The following is a 24281-nucleotide window of genomic DNA, read 5'->3' on the forward strand; positions in this document are numbered from 1 at the left end:
TATTATATATTATTATATTATTATAAAAAGAACATAAAAAAAGTTTAGAATAAATTAATTCAGAATAATTAACTTTATCTTTATATTCGTTTTCATAATAACGACAACTGTATTGTACCATATCAGAACCATGTAGAGAATTTAGAAGAAATTTAACTTACGATTTTTTGTTATAATCTCAGGACTATTTTGTGGATTCGAAAAAATTTCTGTCTGTTTACCTTTTTATACTCCATTTATTCCTCCTTTCATTACTGTTTTTAATTTAAGATTTAAAATTAAGATATTATATTATTTCCGTCCTCAGTAAATTGTATTTTTGTTTGAAATGCACTGAGTACATTACATATTTAATTATTTTGAATTACTAGTTTGTTTACTCATTTATAGATATATTGTAGTACATTGTACATTGTACCGTTTTCTTTTTTTTCAATATATCAATTCGAACCAACAGCAGTTATTTACGGTCTAGTGTGTTACAGTATATATAAGTCACGCTGGGAAATGTTTAATTTACCCAAGTATAAGACGATATGATGTAACATATATAAAATTGTATCCAACACTTTCATAGAATTTCGTTTTAATAATAAATAAAAGTAACTTAAAATTTCAAGTTGTCAACCAAAAAATCCAAGGTCTTAGAAAGAGAACAAATAAGGTAGGTTCTACTGATTAGTTTAACTGAGTTATATTTATTAAATTTGTCGTTTTTAGGTGGCGTAGATATTAGGAGTTTTTGGCGCTTGCCGTTGCGAGAAATTGACCCATCTAAGCATAGACAACATAGAAGACAAAGGGCAGTATATCCACATCGTGATTTCAAATACTAAAACGAACAAACCAAGAAGCTTCGCTGTGTTAAATGAAGGATTTTGTGTTACTCCAATTGAATTAATTAGAAAATATTCTAAGCTAAGGCCTCAAAATGTGCAGCATAAAAGGTTCATTTGCAATTTTCAAAAGGGAAAATGCAATGTGTTAGTATTAATAAGGGCATGGCTTACGTCGCGCATCTGCAACTCTCTTGGCCAATGCTGGAGGGGACATTACAACACTCAAACGCCACAGTGGATGGAAGTCATCTACCGTGGCAGAAGGTTATATAGAAGAGTCAATTTCCAGCAAAATTGATATTGCTAAAAAGATACAAGGGGTGCAACCTCTTGAAGTGAGTACTAGCAAAGGGGCAACCTCTTCTATAAATTTATCAAATCACAAAATGATTCCAATTATCCTTTCGCATCAAATTACGGCTTTACCATAGATAATAATAATAAGTAGGTAGATTGTAAGTTTGTAGCATTTTAAGTTATTTGTTGACTTATTACCATTTCAAATTGGTTTTCTACTAAAAACTAGAAAAATAAATGAAACATTTGTCTTTATATGATTTCTATAAGTCACTAGTGGGTTATAAGTCATAATTAGCAGTGACTTATGACTTACAACTCACTAGTGACTTATAGGCCACATTATTCCTTTAAAACCAAAGAAATTATATTATCATTATATATGTGTTGGATAAAAATATTTTTATACAAATACAAATAAATACAACTAATTCATCATAATGCAAAATATCGTTTTATGATGTTTTCTAGCCATGATAAATAAGAAGAAACATCATTAAATTCATTCAGTTGAAGTAATCTTGAAGATGCCTCTTGCAATAATTTTCAAACGTTTTATAATAATAATAATAATGATGCATACATATTTTTATGGAAATCAATTTATATCAGTTTTAAGTCTATAAAAATCTTGTACTTACTTCTTTAGCAGAAAATCAACAGCATCTAACGCTTCGTGCTCAACCGCAACATGAAGAGGAGTATTCCCTGCGTTATCTAGATTATTTAAATCTGCAAAGAAATATTAATTATTGTAACTGTCACTATCAACTTAAAATAAAAATACTGACTAGAAAATGTGTAGCGCCAGTGCTTATAGTTTTCATAACATTGGCTCATAATTTTTGTTTCATATTGATAGAGTAAAAGTAAATAGCAACGGATCGTGAGACTATGTAACTATAACATCTTGTCTTTGTACTTGTATCTTTTTAAATGAGAAGAGAGTTTATTAAAGGCAAAATTCGTAATTAAATCAAGCTAAGTGCACATAGTTATCGCAAAATGATAACTTATTTGTGTCTAAATGTCGTTTACTTGAAGTAGAATAAGATATTTATCGATATAGTCATATGACAACTTAACAACTGCCATAAAAACTTTTGCAACAAAAATGAAAGGTTAGCAAAATACTTTTTAATCGCTTATAGTTTCCATTAACAAAATATTTTTGATTATGATAGCAACATAACTTTTCTTGGGTCTATTTAATGCAGATATTTTATTAGCATGGCGAAAAGACATTTCTCTCAGTATACCATTAAACACTTCCCATTGATATCTTCAAAATGAAAGGTAAAATTAAAAATTAAATTTAAAAACCGATAATAACCTATATCGTACTAGGTATGGCCTACAGAATATTATTATATATTAATTTATAAAAAAAAATAGATATACCTCCTCCATTCTCCAGTATGAATTTTAATATGTTTATTCTGTTTCTAGCTGCTGCTTGGTGAGCTGGTGTCCTGCCTCGACTGTCTTTAATGGAAAGTCTGGATGGTTCAGCGTAGTACAAGCGCTCGAAAATCTCTAGGTTGCCACTTTCAGCCGCCTACAAAATTTGTATATTAAAAATGAGGAACATATTTGCGAAACGAAGTTTGAAATACGTTAATACGAATTTATGCTGTTTTGGGTTTTCAAAACGTACTAGGTGATACACTATCATACTATCTAAGGAAGGGATTTAATGTGAACATGTGACATATTGGAAAATATAATTAAATATGCCATTAATATAGTTTATTATAATTTATATTTGAAGAAGTTGTGAATTTATCTGTACAATACATGTTGTTTTGGACAAATCTAATCAGTTATACTGAATTTGAATCTACTAAAAATTTCATATTAAACTACAGTTTATTTTATTTATGAACAATTGTCATATGGTCATCCATATTCGTTACCTTTATTCCTTTTTCCATTTCACTGATCAATTGTCATTTTTTGATAATTATGGATCAATTACGTTGTTATTCTACCAAGCTTTTATCGTAAATATCATACGAGACTGCAACTTTGTCAAAAAAGTTTCTATCGACCTAATTTTAAGTAAAATGATATAATATACAAAAGTAGGTTTCCGATTGGAAAAATAAAATTGGGAAAAAAGTTAACAAGACCATTATCTCCAATGATATTTAATAAATATTCCACATTTAATTATATATTTGAAACTTCAGTTCAGTCATCTAACAGTAGGTGATTTTTTATCAGAAATGGTAGCCCAAAGGAATTTATAATAGACGAGAAAATTTAATAATAGTCATCGAAAATATGTTTGAGGAATATATTTTTAAGTAATAGATCATTTATCGAGGGTTATCTATTTGGTAATTCTCCGGAGCGTCTAATATCTGATTTATCGAACTCTCGTGCCAATTCATGTATTTGATACATTATTTTTTGACTGATTAAAATTTCAAATATTTCATTGGTCAATAGAATTATCAAAAAAATATAGTCGTAAAAGCACAAGTATTAATCCAGGCGCCTTCGCCATTTTATTAAAATTCACCTTATAATAATGCATCTACTTATGACACCAACATTTTAAACTAATTTTATAAACAAATATTACTATTTACTAGTATCAGTTCCACTATAGTTATAATTTTTCTTAATTTTTCGATTCTATCAAATTCTCAAATTTACTTACTTATCTACGTACTATTTATTAGTCCAATTAATTAAGCCTTTAAATCGAAATTTTGCCAACTTGGCTGAATTTTTGATATGAGTTAGTTTAAGGTATATTATAACAATAAGTGAGAGTAATTTTTTGTTCAACCCCCGGCAAGGGTGGAAAAAGATAAAACAAAGGGCTTTTTCAAGATAACTCAAAAAGGGTAAGAGCTAGGAAAAAAAGTCGTAAAGCAGACAATACTACATAAAAATGGCCTCTTAACTTTTTCTTGTACTATTACAATTAACAGAGTTAGGGAGGCTAGAAGATTTCAGAAATTTAAAAAAAAATCATAAACAGAAAAATGATTGAATTTTGTAATTTTTTTTTTCAATCTGCTCTAAAATATGTAACTTTTCTTTTCAGAGAAATAGATATATTTTTTAATTTTTAATAAGAAAGTTATAACAAAAAATCAAATTTTTAATCGTTAATTTTAATGATTTAACAAAATTAAATTTCTGAAATCTTCCCTTAACTTCTAGCGTCCCTAACTCTGTTAATTTTAATAGTATAAGAAAAAGCTAAGAGACCATTTATGTAGAATTGTCTGCTTTATAACTTTCATGAAAAACTTTTTTTTCTAGCTCTTACCCTTTTTGAGTTATCTTGAAAAAGCCCTTTGTTTTATCTTTTCCCACCCTTGGCCGGGCGTTGAACAAAAAATTACTCTCACTTATTGTTATAATATACCTTAAACTAACTCATATCAAAAATTCCGCCAAGTTGACAAAATTTCGATTTAAAGGCTTAGTTAATTGGACTATTATCGTAAAATCAAGAAAAATAGGGACAAAATTCACTGTAAAATTGAATGTATGAACAAATCTAGTTTTAGACATTTTTAAATATCATTAGGTGTATCCTCAAATTGTTAACGAAACTATGATGTTTTAAAAATAATACTCGCAATGTCAAATATTATTTGAATTGGGTTTACTCTTTTCATAATAATAAATAATTTAAAATTTTAAAATTTAATCTTATGAAGTTACATTTTATCGCACCTCTATATAACACTAACTAAACAAGCTATTTCCCTTTGACTAAATATAGGTCGTATCTAAACTTACTTGCATGTGCCAGCTCTTAAGTAGAATTATAATTTATGTATTTATAGTGTTTTCTTGTTTTCTCCTTCCACCTACGATTTAATGAGGTTTACTCCCACTCTGTGAATGATATTAAATAATATCCACAAATATAATCAAATTAGCTAGACCGTGATTGTAAGTAGACAGATAATTATATAAATTCTAACAATAAGTAACTTAGTCATTTAAAAAGTTGTATGTATAATTCTTAAGGTACTATATTTTCTAAGTTCAGTCCTTATAATGCATTGCTCATCTTTATTCATTCTGCGGATTTGTTCCTCATCTTTGTTTTTACTAATAGATTGTAAATAGATAATAGTTTATTCTATGGGAAGTCTTGAAAGGACCATTTTTAATTTTCCTGATTTTTTAAATATTATTTTGTACCCGTTTAGAATAGCTTTCATGAATTTTTCCCAATTTTCTTTTTCAACCCCTCAAGAAGTTTAATAAGCATTGGAATATTTTAGGTAAAAAATGTTCAAAAAAACTAAGATATAAACTTTTTTCCATTTTGATCATTTTGAGGTGGTTTTATAAAAAAATATATAAAAATAATAATTTTTGTATTTTATATTTTTTATTTTTAAACCAAAAAAGTGCTTTTAAAAAAAGAGTAGCGTTTTTTTCTTTGGAAAAATTCTGAAAACAATCGTTTTTCAATATGCCAATTTGTGAAACAGATTCTAGAGTCGGATATTCACATTATTTTTTTTCGAATTACATTTTTTTATGTATTTTAATTCTTCACAGATAATATACGCTATTAAATCAGATTTTATTATAGAAGTGAATCGCAATTACTGATTACTAAAAATATATTTTTCAAAGTACTTTCATATTGTCACTACTAAATATCTAAATCTATCAATCAGATGTCTGCAATTTACCAATTGAGTTTATAAAATTTGTTGAAGAATAAATTGGAATTTAATCATTTATAATTTTGAAAAGTTAACCAATTAATATTAAAACTTTTCTGAAATAATTTCTTTGAAAACTTGCTACTTTATTACATATAACTTATTTATATCAAATTTAACTGCCTACATTTAGTCGAACTTTTGCTAACTTCTGACATAACGAGATTCTAGATGTTTGATCATAAAATTTAGAGACATGACGTGGTTACATAAATTTTATACAAGGATGTTTCGACAGATACTAGAGGATGAACTAGGTATCTGTAATATATATATATTTCATAACGTCCTTAGAATAAATAAATTTACATACACTGTAAAAACAATTGATTGAAATTTCACTCACATTGCACTCGACTGCTTTTCACACGGGAGTGAGTGAAATTTTCACTCTGTTAATACGAGTAAAACAGTTATTTTATGAGTGAAACTAGTAAAGCAGAAGTAATGAATTTTATTCAGTCGAGTCTAATATGATTCAAATTTAACTATTACTGAATTAACTTTTGTTCAGGTTTGATTATAGTGAAATTAGTTAGATGCAGTACACTGTAAATAAATCGATGTGATTGAAAGCAATAAAGGTCCGGAGTGAAATTATTGAGTACGTTTTCACTCAATATTGAGCATTTTTATAATTTTACTCATTTTTGATAATACCTATTTGAACTAAAACTGATTACTTTCACTCATATATAGGTACCCAATAAATAAATTCTCCATACTTCTAAATCAGAGTAAATGTCCCCATTCTTTAACACCTACTACACTTCTTCTAGAGCACGACTGTATGGCGTATGCAGTTGCAGTTTCGCTCATAAAATTTTAGTTGTACTCATATTAATAGAGTGAAACTTTCACTCAATCGGGTGTGGACAAAAATGAAGTGAAATTGTGTGAAATTAAGTCCAATTTTTTACTTACCTAAACATAATTTTCAGAATTTATTGAAATTCTTCGCCTGCTATTAACAAATTCCAAGACATTGTTTAAATAGATTTTAACACATTCGGATATTATTGTAAAATAACAAAGTTTCTTGAAATAGGTGCTTAAAGGAAAAGCGATTAAATAAACAAAAAGTAAACTCGAATTAAAAAAAAAATAACACAAAGTAACTGTAAAAAGTAACTTTTTCAAAATATAAACTGATCGGTAGAATAATATTTCCAATTAATTCAGTTAACCGAATCTTAATCAGAACGCAAAATACAGAGCTTTACTTAATACTCACTGTATGTGCGTATACCAATGGTCAATAGTAAGTGAAAATATTCTCAATAATTTAACTCGGTGGATTAATTCTTTTGCTTAGTATTTTTAAGGGGTTCACTCACCCAATTATTTACAATGTAATTAAATATAATCATCAATATTGATTCTGAATTCTGATAAATTCGAAACTCTCAAGATCTTATATTGATATCTAAGATACAAATCTGATTTAATGTAACTCGTAGGTAAATAAATTAGTTTTAGTAAATAATAAGAACTATCAAAGACTGTTGGAATCAATCTATATAGTTAGAAAAATAATAAGCTCTTTAGAAATGCTTTCTCAAATTTTTAGTAGATAGAAACTGAACAACGAAACGCATACAAAAAAACAACCAAATACAATGTAAAAAAAATCGCTTAAATTTCACTCAATTTTACTCAATAATGTATCAATTTCTGTCGACACCCGATTGACTGAAATTTTTAATCTATTAGTATGAGTGAAACTATTGCATCAAAAATGAGTGAGTTTTACTCAAATCCGAGTTACTGCTAACTATCAATTAAGTGACTTTTGACACTATTCTGTATAAGACCACTATTCTTTATAAGCCCAATGACTTTTTCTCTAATATGATTTAAATTTAACTATTGTTGAGTAATTTTTTACTCAGACTTGGTTTATATTCTCATTAAATTTTAATTTAAATATCATTGCATTAAAGTCATAAACTATTAAGCTGCCACAGTGGTTTCTACACAGATCTGTTGTAGAGACAATATTTTAGGTCTCGATTAAAGGAATTGGTGAACTGATCGGACGAATAGATTGCCATAACCTATATTTACGTTACAATTAAGTAATTATAGACAACAATTTAACTATCCGTTTATTTAACCAAATATTAATCGAGACTTAACATATTGTCTTTAATTACTGTAATTAATCCATTGCATTTAAATACAATTTTCATTAGAATAACCAGATAAACCGATACTTGTCCAACTCCAAAGCACACCATACGCCATACTACCATCCACAACGCCACGGTGACGAGATAACCTAATGGGGCGATGGCAACAGACAAAGACAATGCATCTGTATATGAAAAAGAGTGAGATCACTCAGTAATGAGGACATTTACTCTGATTTAGGCACAAATGCACTAAATACGAGTTTACGTGAAGAATTTATTTAAAGAGTACCTATATTTGAATGAAAGTACTCAGTTTTAGTTCAAATATAATCACAAATGAGTAAAACGGTCAAAATGCCCAATATTGAGAGAAAATTTACTCATTAATTTCACTCAATAGATTCACTTCGAACCTGTATTGCTTTCACTCACACAGATTTTTTTACAGTGTATGGAACACATATCATAATGAATTGCTCACAAAACTTCATTCTTCAGTAGGTACTTGCATTTTTGTGGAGTTAAAAAATATGTATATCTAAATTTAAGAATTTATTGGCAGTAAGAAACCGACTCAAAATATCAAAAATGTGTCTTTCATTTATTTAAAATTTTCTACTAAATTAACAAGTGAGGCAACCATACTGATTTAAAGGAAAAATGTAAAAGTAAAGATAGTAGTAATGCAGAAGAAGTTTTAGGACTACCTACATAAGGAAAAAATAGTTATGTTGTAAAGTAGGGGTATATAAAAAGCTGTCAATGGGTTGCTATAACAATATATGTCCATACCATGAGTGCCTCGTTGATCTCCTCATCCGACAGCTTCTTTTGACTAAAAAGAACTTTGGTCCATTCCTTATAAGCCCGTATAGAGCCATGGACAGACATGGCTCTGCTACTCAGTTTGAAGCCCAGTTTGGATATTTGCTATTTCCTCTAGTAGAAAAGTTTATACACAAGAACCTGCCTTAAGTACTACCTTATCAACCGAAATAACAAATTTAATTTGTTTATCGTGCTAAAAAAGCCTTGCGTAAAGTTTTAGTTTCAAAATACTTGGAAATGTCAAGTAGGTACATATGCACGCACATGCATACACTATCTAGAGCTTTACTTTGAACACCAATGTTAAAATATATATCGCATTAGATATTGAAAGATGAACAGGTGATACACTACCGGCGTCTCGTGATTCTCGACTGAAATAGCCGAATTTTACCGAAAAACCGCAAAAATATTCAAGTACAATACTCTATCTCCTTCAAATCAATAGCGTGTCAATTCTGAATACGAATTATGCGTCAATTCTATTGAAATGTGCAGTATTGTTCTTAGGAATTTAACAGAGATCGAATGAATTGTCAGCAAGCTCACACTACCTTAGCATATAATACTATAATTCTGTGGTTCATTAAAAAAATGTTACATTACAACAGACCATATTATGAGGCTATAAGAATCAAAAGCAATTTTATAGAAGCCGTGTTCATTTTATTGTTTTTTATGTACGCTGAGGGAAATCGACGGCAATTTTTATTATTAGTGTTACAATATCATAATGACAATTATTTTGCTAATGCGATTTTATTACCTTAAATTGATACCTTACTAGAACAAGAGGTCACCTTACGGTGAATAGATACATTTTTTCTAGAATTTCTTCGGGTTACCCGATATGAATCCCTTTGATAATTTTGCCTGAAGTCAGCAGGAATATTCTTTCTAAATAAATACAACTAATATGCATTCAGAAATCTGAATTATTAGACCAGGAAAATTAGCGAAAAAAAAAGAGAAACTCGAAAAAAATTCTATCCGCGATATTATTGTAAAATTGTCTAAAGGAACATAATACAAGACATCTCTCATCTCGTGAATCAAAAAATTTGATTAGCTAACTTTTCTATTTAAACAAATAAGTGAGGAAAACAGTTTTTTCACTTTGTAGGGAAAACCATCAATTTTAGCGAGAAGACAGCTTGTAGGGAATAAAATTATCCAGAAAATGAGACTTGTTAAATTAAAATCGGTTAATAAACAAAAAAGTTATTGCAAAAAAAATAAGATAAGCGCCCATTTTTGCATTTGTTTGTTCAACTATCGCAAAACCTATGACAAGTTGAGGGTTTTGTCATACTTTAAAAGTGTGCCAAAAGTGGGCGCTGTAGGTGCAATAGTTTTCGCACAATTCACTTTGTTTATAACGGAGGCTCCAAACGTTAAGAACTTTAAGCCTCTGTACAGGCGTTAATTTTCAACCAAACATGATTCTGAAAGCGTCATTATAATCTTAAAGACGTAATTAAGCGGCCTATTAAAAATATCACCGCTTTTTTGACATTAACATTCTCAAATTGTGCATTAAAAAACAATGCGTTTTTCGCTTATAAACAATTTGACTAAAATTGTTGCTATTTATGCTACCTCACCGAAAATAGATGCAATGGATAGCTGGCAAAAAAATATAAATTTAAAAAAAAAACACCCTCTACGACCAACAAGAGCCAAGATAAGAATTTTGTTTAAAAAATCGTAGCGCAATTGTTTATAAACATTAAGACTTGAATTTTTCGCAAAATAAAGTTTACGACGTAAACTACGATTTCCCGTGAATTGCATTGAAAAATGTGGAAAATTAACGACTCACGAGCCCTTTAAAGAGAAGGTACTTGCTAAGTAGCGCGAGGAAAGTGAAATCCAAAGTTCAAATTGATGCGTGCTGTAAATTTTGCAATATTTCGGCTTCTGTTCATCGTAGAAACTTCTTTTTTTTTTAAACTGGGGTAGCTCGACGAAAAAATAACAACAATGGGCATATTTACGAATTCGTAGAATAGCCCTGAACCCCAGAAAAAATGTATCTTTTATACTTCATTTTTTTTAATTTACAAAAATGCACAAAAATTATTGTTAAACGAAATACTAATTAAAATTTCAATTTCGGAATTATTTTACTATTATTATATATATAAATGAGGCCCTCGTTCATTTAAAAAGTTATTTTTTTACATATTAAGCCAAAGTAAACTTGTTTTTTCAATATTTTGTTAGCTATTTAATTACGATTTAAATGTAAAATTAAAGTAAAAATTTTCCGAGGCTGATGAATCTATTTACAGAAGAAGAAGATGACGAAGAAGATTCATATGATAAAAAAGAAGAAAATGATATGGAATCAAATTCACCGCCTTACAAGAAGTTAAAATTGTAATTTTATCGACCGCATTATTTTTATTAATATTTTTTAATTTTGAGAATCTTTTAACAATAAATTGAAAATAATTTGTGAATTTTTTGACTCACGAAATAAGAGATGTCTTGTGTTATGTTCCTTTAGACAATTTTACAATAATCTCGCGGATAGAAATTTTTGAAGTAAAAATTTTATTTGCTTGGCCTATATCTGTTACGCCATGCCAGTGCATTTGTCAAACTTAAAGTCATTATTGGTGCTAGTTATGAACCGCCTTCCAATTTGTACATCTACTTTAATTTGGGTTTGTTTTAGGTACCTGTTTTCAAATAAATAACGCCATAATCAATTTATCTTTATAGATCATTAATAAACATTTTCCAGTTCAATTAAAATCTTGTGTAAACCTTATATGCACTAAATGCACTAAATGGTTCCATGCCATTTACTGTTCGTTCAATATTGATCAACGATGTCAAAAATGTCATGAAATTGCAAAATAGTCAGGAATAGAAATTTTATATATGTGGACTTCCCGTCTACTATGATCTTTTTGTTCAAAATAAAGACCTCTATCAACAATTAAAGTTAGTATGTTTAAAAAGGGAACATCCTATATTACTGAATTTTTTACATTTATTTAATGCTTCATTACTGAAAAAAATTTTGACGGCGCTTATGATTGTACTCTGATTGACAGAACGTAAAAATTATTTTAAAAAATGACTGTCGGTCATTGTTGTGACGTGTCTTGAAGTGCCAGTGTCGACCAAATATCAGTGCGCGACGCGTCGAATGAATAATTAACCCTAGATAACGTTCGTTTTCTCACAGTTTCGACAGATCAAAAAATAAAATATCGGTTTCTAAATTCGGGACTCATTAAATTATGTGTTGTGATTTTCATGAACAAGAAACATTTTGTGCCAGTTATGTAATTTTAAAGAATGGAAATGGAAAGAATGGAATAATTACAGGATTATTAGAATAATTATTGTACAGGGTGAAGAAAAATTACTGGCACAATTATAGTGCTGTGAAACAATATCAAATGTAACAAAGTATTTGTTTCAGCTAACAACCCTCTCTCGCTTTGTTTTCTAGAGTTCCATATCAGAATTTGACGTCCATTGAATTTTTAAATCCCCAGTAATTGGCCAAAAACTACCCCTTTTTTATTTCGGGGTTCAGCGATGAACTCTATATCCCAGACCCTGTTTTCGAGGGTACTGATCACAAATATCTTGATCACAATCCTCGCATTCCCCCGAATAGCCCAAAACTACCCTTAATTTTTGTTCTCCCCTTAAAAACAACCTCCATGCTCCCCCCACCATTTTCAGGGATGCTGATGACGAATATGGAGAACACTTTCTCAACAACCCTCTCAAAACTACTCCTAATCTGATTTTATGGAATCCAACAAAGTAACTTCCCATTTTCGAGGGTACTGAACACGAATATCGGGGTGACAAGATACAACTCTTGAAAAATCCTTTAACTTCCAAAAAAACTTGTGCTCATCATAGGAATATTGGTGTTTCTATTGAAAAAAAGTTCATTAAAATATAATATTACCTACAGACAATTGAGTACAATACATTTTTTGTTTTCAAAGGTACAATGAATTTAACCTACATAGTTTACAGTTTGGAGAAGATGGTTCAGAAATGTCATGATTTTCGATACGTTCTTCACTTTGGAGTATTTTTTCTTAGTAGTAGTGACAGTATTTGAAAAATATAAATAAGGGTGGTTTTGGGTCTTTTGTAGGGGGTTGCGAGGGTTGGCGAGAGTGCTAACCATTTTATTCGTGATTCGCAAAATGGGGGCTAAGGTAAATTTATTGCAAAAAATTAAATTGAGTTATTTTGGGGTGTTGTGACGGTTGTGAGGGGTTGTGATTATCATATTCGTGATAAGCACCCTCGAAAACGGAGTGTAGAGATATAGTTCATCCAGGGGTCCGAAATAACGAAAGGGGTGGTTTTTGGCCAATTGCTGGAGATGCGCAGGGTTAGAAATTCAAAGGCCTTCAAACATATTTCCCAGAATAAGCACCCTCGAAAACGGAGTGTAGAGATATAGTTCATCCAGGGGTCCGAAATAACGAAAGGGGTGGTTTTTGGCCAATTGCTGGAGATGCGCAGGGTTAGAAATTCAAAGGCCTTCAAACATATTTCCCAGAATAAGCCATTTCTTGCAATATTTTACTACACTAGTAGGGTATGTTAATAACACGTACACACATTTATAATATTAAGATATGAATAATTTATTGACGTTTTACCTAATTTCGATGATAAATATTATTCAATTTTTTTAATGTGATTTAGCTTCTATAGTCTATCATCTATTTTTAACGTCCAGGAACGTAGGTCAGGGGTTGACCTAATATGTTTTTATCTTATTGTTTTTTTTTATTGTTAATTCAGTTTTAATGGTAAAGCAGTAGATACTTCACATTTATCTAAACAGAATAGTTATATTTACGAATGATATTAAATGTCATTCACAGTACTACCCCCAACTATGACACTTTCTTCTTGAATTTTTAACACTGTCTAAGTAATTCTAAAACAAAATTTTAGCGAGTACATATTTATATGAACATATTTTTTCTTAATTAGGGAATCTGCTATTAAAAGTAAATCAATTAATATAATTTAAAATTACCAATTTATGGAATTGGCACATTTGATTAGCTGTTTTCTCATTCATCTGAATATATCACAAATTTCATTAGTTTTAATTTTTTACCATTTACAACTCTGACTTTTTATATCCAATATTTTTCAACAGTACAAAATAAATTAATTAAAACGTTTTTACTCTGGACATCCTTATTCAATAGAAAAATAAGTAAATATATTGCACCCACTTTCTGGAAATTCGCAGTAACTCATTTGTTGCCTAGGTACCCATATACCTTAAGAAGCTTTTATCCATTTTTGCCATAAAAAGACCGTAAAAGCCTCGTGCGTGTCCTAAAATCTTATTTTACTTTAAGTGGATTACTTTTATGAAAAAAAAAAAGTGAGAGAAGCGGCTTCTGTCCTTAAATATCGCATTGTTGGATGAAGCTGGTTTGTTATTCAACCAATAATAATCAATAAACAACAGATACGTAAATAGACTTAAATAATTTCATCGCGGTTTTCTTAATTGACATTGCAGTTGTGCAATGTCTACTCTACTATTTTTTTAAACAAAATTTAGCGCGAATTTAGACTTAGCTAGGAATATTTGACATGCCTTTGTTATAATCCGCCCCCACAGAACCTAGTCCGAGAACAACAAGGGTAGGTTCCTCTTAAGATAAAGATTCCTAACTAAGAAGAAAGAACGAAGAAAGTACAATTATGTAACTACATAGGCCACGACATAACAAAAATAAAATTCTAAATTACTGACCCGTCTATATCGCAAGTGAACGGTATTGCCATTTTCATTATGTCATCAAGTCATTTATGCGCCATATATAGTATTTTTTACAGAACATAAATATTTATTTTGGTGTTCGCGACATCAGGCTGGATAATATGTAAATAAGTTATCACAAGATATGACTTGTACATAAATTGGGTGAAAATGTATTCTCGTAGGAACATATGGTCCCTATCAACTTTCTTTGCATTTAATTCAGTTTTTTTCTGTCTGATTTACCCCAGTTTTCCACCGGATTTGCCACACATTGAATTCAAGTCACGTAGACCTGTACTTCCACATTGAGAAGAACAGGAATTCCTCGCAATAAAGTTACTTAAAAGAATCAATTTCTTAAGGGAATTCAACTTTCGTGGCATGGTACAAAAGTAGTCGTGTTATATGTATAAAAATAGATGTAGTGCACATTCGAAAAAAATATTACATAAATGGTGGAATATTTCTGAAGTTAATCAGATGTAAGCTATTTTGGATACTGACACATAAATATTTTATATTTTTTTTGACGCAAATTATTATCGGTTAAATTAGCAAATTTATACAGAATTTTTAGATAATGATGACCATAGAACGGAAAGCTTAAAATTTCCCAGATGCTGATAATTTGGTAAATCTTGATTTCATATCAATAATGAATTAAACGGTGTATTTAGTAAAAATACATATATGAATTATGTTCGAGATGATTGGGACACCTCGGGAAATTTTAATTAAATTCTAAAACTGTTGCGTCAAAATTAGAACATTATTTTAACTTCATTATGAGAAATTAATTCTTAAAAATGCATTTGAACAATCAAAACTCCAAATGAATACTATACTTTCAAAAATTACAGTAAATGTTCAAAAACGTTTCTGTTTTGACAAATGTTGAAAACGAAGATAAGCATAATATGATCGGAATTTATTATACTTGTAACCTCAACTGGGAAAGAGCATGTTAGATGTATTTGTATGAATATTCTGAAAAAATTAGATCTAAATTTTGAGCACTATAGAGAAACCTAGACACAACTACGAGCACGGGATTATAACTCTAATAATGTTTTATGGTAACGTGTGATGGTAATAGTTTAAATAACTAGGTGGATTTCACATGACTTTGGAACGAATATATTAAAGATGAATCTTTCGAGATAAAACGTCTGAATCTGGTTCGGGCCGAGGCAGTACAGTATTAGAAATCATGAAGGCTTGCAAAAAATGTAATAAAATTTCCACGGTCGTATTTAAAAAAATGAAGTTGATGATGGTCCTGGAGAGATGAAACGTTACATATAAAAAATTATTATGCCATTCGATAGAGGGCAAAAAGTTGACATGAGAAAATGTTCTTCTCTTTTCAGTATCACCTCAAACAAGGCTGAAATAAAGCAAAAACGGATTTCCGAAATTTCGGTTATTTTCAAATATTTCGAAAACTAATCATGTTAGCCTTGATTTTTTATTTAAGCTACTTGGTATCTGTTACCGTTTCCGAAATCCCTTTAGTGAGAAGCGAATTTGTTACAGTCTGTATTAAATATTACTTTTATAGAAACACCAGCAAAATCATATAATATGTAACACTGAAATTTTATATAGTTTTTAGTGCATAATTCTGTAAAATTTACTGTACATTTAAATTTGTAATTTCAATGCAACTGTGAAGACTATCTATATTTAAATATAATTTATATTTAAATTTACTTCTAAACATAATATTGCAATAAAAATATGCGCTTTAAAAAAATATTTTTAGAAGTTTATGTTTGGACAGTTGAGGCTGAAGTTTGTGCGTGACTCATATGTTTCGGTTTAATGAGTAGATGAAAAGTTTTTCTTTGTGATCAAGAACTACCTACCTTTTAATAAATATTGGTATGAAAGTTGATAAATTAAGGTAAATAAGCATCTCATGGGGGAAATAACTTTTTAATTATTACTGTGAAACATCTATGACCTCTAGAAAACGCCACAACGGTTATTTTATTTTTAATATTGCTATTTTACAAATTTAGACAATAAATGATGTTATATTTTCGTCAAACGTATGCTATTGATTTATGGTCAGAATTTTATAAGTATACGCACTATTAATTGAAGAAATCGTAAAAGATAAAATAGTTACTTATATTCTTATTAAATTTTCCTAAATTAATTCAAATACTAATAATATGCAAATTAATAGATCAGTCAATATTAATTTGAAGTAATGTTACCTAATACTGTAGATTTCTTGGAAAATGCAAAATAAATAGAATTTCTGCATTTTTTTAAATGGTATAGAATACTAAGTTTTTGCGATTTATTCCTATCTTTGACAAAAAATTAATTTCAACAGCACTCCAAATAGCTATTTGTTTCTTTACTATTTAGAAACATTTATGTGATATATTAAGAAAGGAAAATTACAGAATTATCTAAATACCGTTGAACTAGTCGCATTAGAAATGAAAAAGAGTTTATATAACAGTCCTTAATATGGTTAGTAATGTAAATTTATAATAGGTAGACTGAATTCTTGCTTTTGAAGATATTATGTGAATTTATTTTTTTTAGCTAAGATCAATATTAATTTTTGCGTTAAAATTAAATGTAAATATTTTGACCTAACAAAAAATCGTTTTAAATTATTAAATTAGAATAAAAAATTAAAACTTGTTAAAATAATGTTATGCAACTATCAATTTGTCCATCATTGAACATGTAAAACAACTGTTGAATCATATCTACATGAACTTATTATTACATTTAAAAAGTGTGCAATTAATATAAAAATATCACGACATGCAACTGCTGAAATTAAATTTAAATATACACAGTACAAATCACGCTACATTTGAGCAAGAACAAAATTTTCAGATGGATGTTAACATGGGATTAATATTTGAAATTCTGATCAGGTACATTTGTTGTACTTAAATCAATAATTAATATATTTTTTTCATAACACTTTAATATTAGGTACGTATTTTTTATATTACCTAAAAATATATAAAAAGTTGTTAAATTAAACTTAGAGCTAAGGGTTATGTTGATTAAAGTAGTTTTTTCTTCCCAAATATATAATAGGGAGAAGTAGTTAAAAAATATAAAGTAAACAATTAACAGATAATATAATCACAAACTTTGTAATGCCTGTTTTCATAATATGCAGTAATATGATATATACATAACCTTAGATTCATATTTTTTATTTAAATAAATAGATCTGTAAATCTTCCAAATAGATATAATTTTTCAAAACTGAAAGAATTATTGTTATGAATATGTAGCAAAAATCTAACTCAGTCTCGACTATTTCCTGGGATTGCTACTTCGAATTGTCCTGAATTTGTTCAAATTTTTTGTATTTAAACTAATCATTAATATTTTCTTTATATAAATTATTTTTATCTTTTCCAATAATCTTACACTGATTGACACAAGTAGTTAAAAAGTAAAATAAATAACACACAAGGCTAATACCAAATTAACGGATCCTTTTGGTTCAAGAATTTCGTTAGATGCAATATAACATTAATTGTTTTGAGATGAAACAAACTGCATAAATAAACCTAGACAATTTTTAAATACCTACTATAATGTCTTGTAACTCGTGATTTCATAATATGTAGTAATGTTTTATGTAGCTTAGATTAACATTTCTTTTTTAATTAAATGATATGTATATTTTCTTCAAGAGTAAAATAGGTTTTGTTGTTAGTATGCCACAAAAAGTAGATAATATTTCATTGGAGTTCAAAGCAGCTTTAAAAATCGGTTATTAACTTACGTAAAAATTTATCACAAAGCTAAAAGCTATAAAACCCAAATTTTACTTATAATTACTTTGCCGAGGTTCTGTAAATTTGTACGTGTACCGTCACCTTTTTCTGAAAGAAGTAGCGTGTGAAATTTACGCGAACTTTGATACAGTCGGTCACAGGAGGATAACTGAAGAGTCGCAACGAGAAAACCACGTCCTTGTTATTTACCGTACGCAGTACGCCGAATCTGAAGTTTGAGGTAAAGCTTAAATTACACAAACAAAATTTTCTACAGAATATTAATTTTCTAAGCACGTTATGTCGAACAAAGAAATACAGACGTTTTAATGACTTCTGATTCTTGGTAGATAACCCACACGATTTTAATTAGTTAATATTATTGTTGTGTATTAATTTTTATCGATAAATTGTTGAGTTAAGGGCTTTTATATATAATTTGCATGTATGGAGTAATGCACGTGTATGATGTATTGTGTATTTAATTTATTAATCAATTATGCTACCATTTTTATAATGCTCATCTTTCAAATTTATGAGGAAAGGAAACCAAATTCAATTAAGTAAATTATGGTGGATGGAATTAATTGCCTGATCACGTAGAAAGAATTGTGCAATTTTGTGCAACATTTATACAAGGTACATTTAAATGCTCTGATGATGATTATGGTGGTTCACAATTTGTCCAAAAAAATATTTTTATATGTGTACCAAAAAATACCTACAATAGGTATCAAAAAAAATTATAAAACATTACGATTTTAAGAAATTATTTTTTATTAAAAACAACTGCAGTGTGTAATAAAATGTATCAAGTTTTCAGTATTATTGTGGTTTCATATTGCTCTTATCACAGTGGTTTAATGTTTACATCAGTCTTACAAGTGATCAATACGGCGTATATGTGTAGCGATACAAAATTACCACTGGTTCATTTATCTCTCCAAAGCGTTTTTCAAATTTTGAGACAATATCTTTAAAACTCTGAAATAATTAATAAAAATATATGAAAAAATTAGAACACTGTATCTCGGAAACAAAACATACTTCGACCTACGTTTATATGAACTTTTTTTTCACAAAATAACGAGTAACGACCCCCCTAAAATATTACGCACTTATTTACAAATACCCTGTATATAATATTTGTATGTTCCATAATAATCCAAGGGGTACTTAAACAAATGACTTTCCACTCCTAATTGTAATTTCGATTTTCTAAGCTTCGTTTTAATTAAAATTTAATTGCGATAAATTATACTGCCAATAGGGCTTTCCTGGCTACATCCACCCTTGAAGCATTTTTGATTAGAAAGCACTGTCTAGTTTATATGAAATTTTCTACCCACAACATAATTTAAAATTTCAGGCTTTTATAACTCTGGTGGAAAATTTGATTGAATTAACATTCTTTTACTGTCAAATATAAGTTATAGCTAGCCTTAGTGCACGTGCAGAGTTTAACAGAGCCGGCATGGGGGTCGGTGGCCTTCACAGCTGACCTGCGTTTTGTACTGTTCAGTTATTTACGGAACCTTGTAGTAGCTGGTGTCGCGTCGATACCTTTCTCATTTACGTCTGCTGTAAATGCATTCGCCGTGTGTATTTAAATAGCTATTTATAAACAGTAACATAATTTACATTAACAGCTATTAGTTGGAAGAAAAGTCAAGTAAAATGCCAAAAGAGAAAAGAAATAGACAGGAATTATTTCAAATGTGGTTTGACAGTGATCCCGAAGGTTACAGGGACATACGTATTAAAGGACCTGTTTTGTACTGTGTGTGAACGCATTGTAAATTCTTGTATTCTTGTATTCTCTGTATTTTTCTATGATCTTACAAACGCCTTTCTTTCAAGCAATATACCATTAAACAAACTAGAGAATCTCAAGTTTCGTAATTTCGTAAATTGGAATCATATGGACTAGATATCCCTAAATGAACGATTTGATATAATGGGTGATGTACAAAAATATATATGATGCCAATAATATACGCCCAGTCGGTAGTCTGATAAAAGAAAAAAAGCAGAGTGTTGGAAAAAAATCCAGGATACACCATTTTGGGTAGCATATGTAAAGTTTTATCTGGTACATATCAGGAGTTACCAGCAAATATTTAATATACAGTTCATGCCTCAGCAATTTCTCATACCGTCCATTGCCAACAGTAGACGTTGTACGGTGATTTTCCCTACACAAGTTAATATTAAGAGAAATGTCGCCGTTTCACTAAGGAAAATTTAGAAAAGCGCGTAGTACCTAATATGTTTTAATTCCTTCCAATATGCCACGGAAGCCTTGTCTCAACACCAAGGTTTATCAGTTAAGTGGTGTCATTTTAATTTATACAGGTATTTGTGCTCTACTTAGCCTTGCTCTTTGGTAATACTACTACATTGCGACATATTTTCTGTAAACATATTAATATTTTCATTCGTAATCTGACTACGGTCCTGTTAAACTCCGCGCCGTACTAAGCCTAGTTATAACGAACTTAAAAGTGGATTTTTAATTTCATCTTAAAAGTTTGTTTTATTTATTTATTTTATATATATTTCTTATGCAACATCGGATCTAAAATTAAGTGTCTATTTGAGGAGAAAAGGAATAATTATTTTTAGTTGCCTTATTTTATACTTATTTTTTATAAACTATCGTTAGTTATTCATTTTGTAAATATATCGTGACGTATTATTAGCGCTGTATTTTATCTTGAACATCAGTTGTTAGTTTTTAATTTACTAGATGAATATCATTAGCAGTAAAAATGGATAGTAATATTTCAGGTCGACGAAACAACTTAGTTAAACTATGATAATGAGATAAATGTGATCATTGTAGAAAATTATTATAACTATAAATATTGACGAGCAATGAAAATGTCTAAGTCCTTATTTGTACATCTGCTACTGCATTTAACATCATAAAGTACCTACGTAATTTATTTTAGTTATTATTTAATTTTTATTTTTTCATATTTTTAGCAGTATTGTTCGTAAAGACGATTTTTTGGTATAACAATAATATTTTAATTATCAAGAGCTTTAAAGTGTTAAAATCACAACGCTAAATTTATCTGTAAACAACTTATAGTAAGAAAGATATGGACAACAGAAAATAACATGAGGACAATCTGTTAAGAAAGAGATTGTTTTCAGCTCCAAATAAATGAAGTGTTTGTTATAATCTGAATAAAGAAACAAATATATTTTTTATTAATTAAAATTTTCTTGCTTTTGAAATACGTACTTTACAGTAACTGAAAATATGGAGCTTGTAAATGCGTCAGAAAAAGGATTGAGATTGAATAGAAATGGATATTTTCAGACATTCTACATGGCAGATAATATCTTACAACACAAGGATACACTATTTATAGATGTGTTTATGATTACGTTTCTCCTAAGGACATTGGTCCTGGAATTCTGAATTATTCATGGCCTTATCTTGTACGAATTAGTCACTGCACTGCAAATCTTTCAGATGAATTCACTAAAAACAGTTCCAACGCATTGAAATTGTGGACGACAATTACAGTGTGACAGAAAATTGCTGAAAAGACGACTTATTATACGTTATGGTAATTATATGCGCTTCAATAAATTTTAATAATCATTCAAATTGTAATTTTAATTTTGTCTTTAATAAAAATAGATTTTTGAAATTCTACATTTATTGGATTATTTACCGCCCCCTGATCGGTAAGTAATCACTTTAAAAATTTACTTTCTAAAAGTGATATAAAACTTTATTTTAAATGTCTTGAAAAATGTTTTAACCGATAATTTACCTTCTTATGATGTTCAGTATATTAATTCCTGGAAACGTGATTCTTTTAACTGCGGCTATACCTAATGCTGAAAATTTTGTCTGTCAGGGATAGTTCTGATCGTTTCGTCTGAGACTGAAGATTTAATTTAGGTGGGGCATTGCTCTAAACGAAATTTATCTCTGAAGTACGCTGTGGATACACTGCACGTAGAACTACAACACGTTCCATCTTACTTTTCTGGCGCAACGTGATCGCTTTCTAAAGTCGTAAAATAACAGCTAGGTAGTTTTTTAATCTCCTGAAAATATGAATCGTTAGAAAAATGTAACAAATTGCAGTTTAAATCACACAGTGACTTCAGAATAAAGTCAATCAATAAAATCAATATTCAGTAATGCTGAAAACACCCAAAGAATAAATATGTTTAAGAAGTGTCACAAATAAATATGTTCAGAGAATTTACTGATGTAATTTTTCTCTATTTAATTAGTATGAATCGAAAACATATTTTCATCAATTTCAAACATTTAATCTTGTAAGAGATTTGCGTTATATTCGTAAAACTAACTTAAATGGTGACTAATAACAAATTTTGTAGATGAAAGAGCGAAACAGTTTAGCGTATGAAATAGTTTTAACTTTTTGCAGATTATCTTCAGAGAATAAGACTCTTAGATTCCTAGAGTGCTTTAGGAAACCGTATTAAAACTTTAATCCATGATGCCATCGTGGAAAATTCTAAGATTGCAACGTAAACTGAACATTTCCTGTTCAACTTAAGAAAATGCGATGGTCTGTTAAAAAAGCGTGAAAATATATTGACTGCTTCATGTAAACAGTATTAAATTATGTTCAGATCTCTTACAAAATTATTTGTATAGACGTACGCAGTCTGTGCTGATTTATAATAATTTGCCCAAAGAAAAGTTTTAACTTGCGGGGTTCCTCAAGGATCCATTCTTGGCCCGTTACTGTATACATCTGAATTCTGGTAAACTTTGCAATTCTGATACACAGCTATATACTCTTATAGAAAAACCAGCTAAGTCATATACAAAACAAGACTTGTATATAAAACATTTTTCTATTTTGAGCCTAATAATCTACTATTTTCGGAATAATTATCTACCCTGTATAGTCGCTTCAATAGATTTAACAAAATGACTCTTCATAGATTAAAATTTTCTACTGCGCCATTTTTAATTATATTGGTATTTTTATACCAAGTACCTTTATCGAATTGATATATTCCTTTGGGAAGCAATTTTTTACTTACGTTATTAAAAATTGCCGGCACGCTGAACTTATCCTATAAACATGCAAGAAATTCATTACCCGAACAATTAATACATGTCTAATACGGTGTCTACAATAATTTATGATTTAGAAATTTACCTTGAAGTCAAAAATAAATTTCCTGTCAGTGTAAGTTCTGGTCGACATAACAAAAAATGGAAAATGTAATGTTAATTCGTATTAAATGTTATGTTTTAAGTATAATCACTTTTTAAAATCTACTTGTAAGAAAACTGTTGCTTGCGAGCTGATATAAATAATAATGGAATGATTAACATGTAAGAACTCTGCTGAAATAAAAACAATATGTTTTGGGTATTAATGATTATAATATTCGTACAATATTAATCATTAAAGACTAAGATAAGATCGATCTAAAGCTAATGTAACTCTACCAAATTACAAAGTTGAGAGAATAGAACAGCTTTTCAAGTCACTCAGGATTATAATTTTGAATGTCTACTCAACAAGACATATTATTTCTAAAAAATGATGTAAAAAGGTTCTAAATCTAATAGAACGTTCAGAATATAATTTCAATTTTAAGTTAGTCATAATGCCATGTTCTACGAATGAAATAAAATACGCTTCTATTCACAACGAGGACTTGCTAGGACTTCAGCCTTTCAGAAATATAAGCTTGCTTACTACCACTGATTTGATATTACTGTATGTCCGGATATTAAAAAGTATTCATTCAGTTGCTTGTATACATGGTCAGCAAAATGTTTAAATTAAAGAACAACTCAGGTTATTTCGTTCAATTTGACATGTACCATTAGTTACACCGGTACTCACAAAAAGTATCCTTGCACTCGAACCAAACCTAAA

The 24281-nt window shown here is 29.2% G+C and overlaps 1 protein-coding gene across 1 annotated transcript in view; it reads right to left on the reverse strand.

Annotated features, from left to right (window-relative positions):
* LOC108907316 (transient receptor potential cation channel subfamily A member 1) overlaps positions 1-24281 on the reverse strand; it is a 64819-nt gene that overhangs the window by 30825 nt on the left and 9713 nt on the right. Inside the window, exons 3-4 of the mRNA XM_023457340.1 lie at positions 2538-2694; positions 1778-1868 (exon numbers count right to left, since the gene is read on the reverse strand). Of these exons, the coding sequence (XP_023313108.1) occupies positions 1778-1868; positions 2538-2694 (248 nt within the window). The remainder of the gene's footprint in view (positions 1-1777; positions 1869-2537; positions 2695-24281) is intronic.

This window comes from Anoplophora glabripennis, unplaced genomic scaffold (assembly GCF_000390285.2).
Source record: "Anoplophora glabripennis isolate ALB-LARVAE unplaced genomic scaffold, Agla_2.0 scaffold97, whole genome shotgun sequence".
NCBI lineage: Eukaryota > Metazoa > Arthropoda > Insecta > Coleoptera > Cerambycidae > Anoplophora > Anoplophora glabripennis.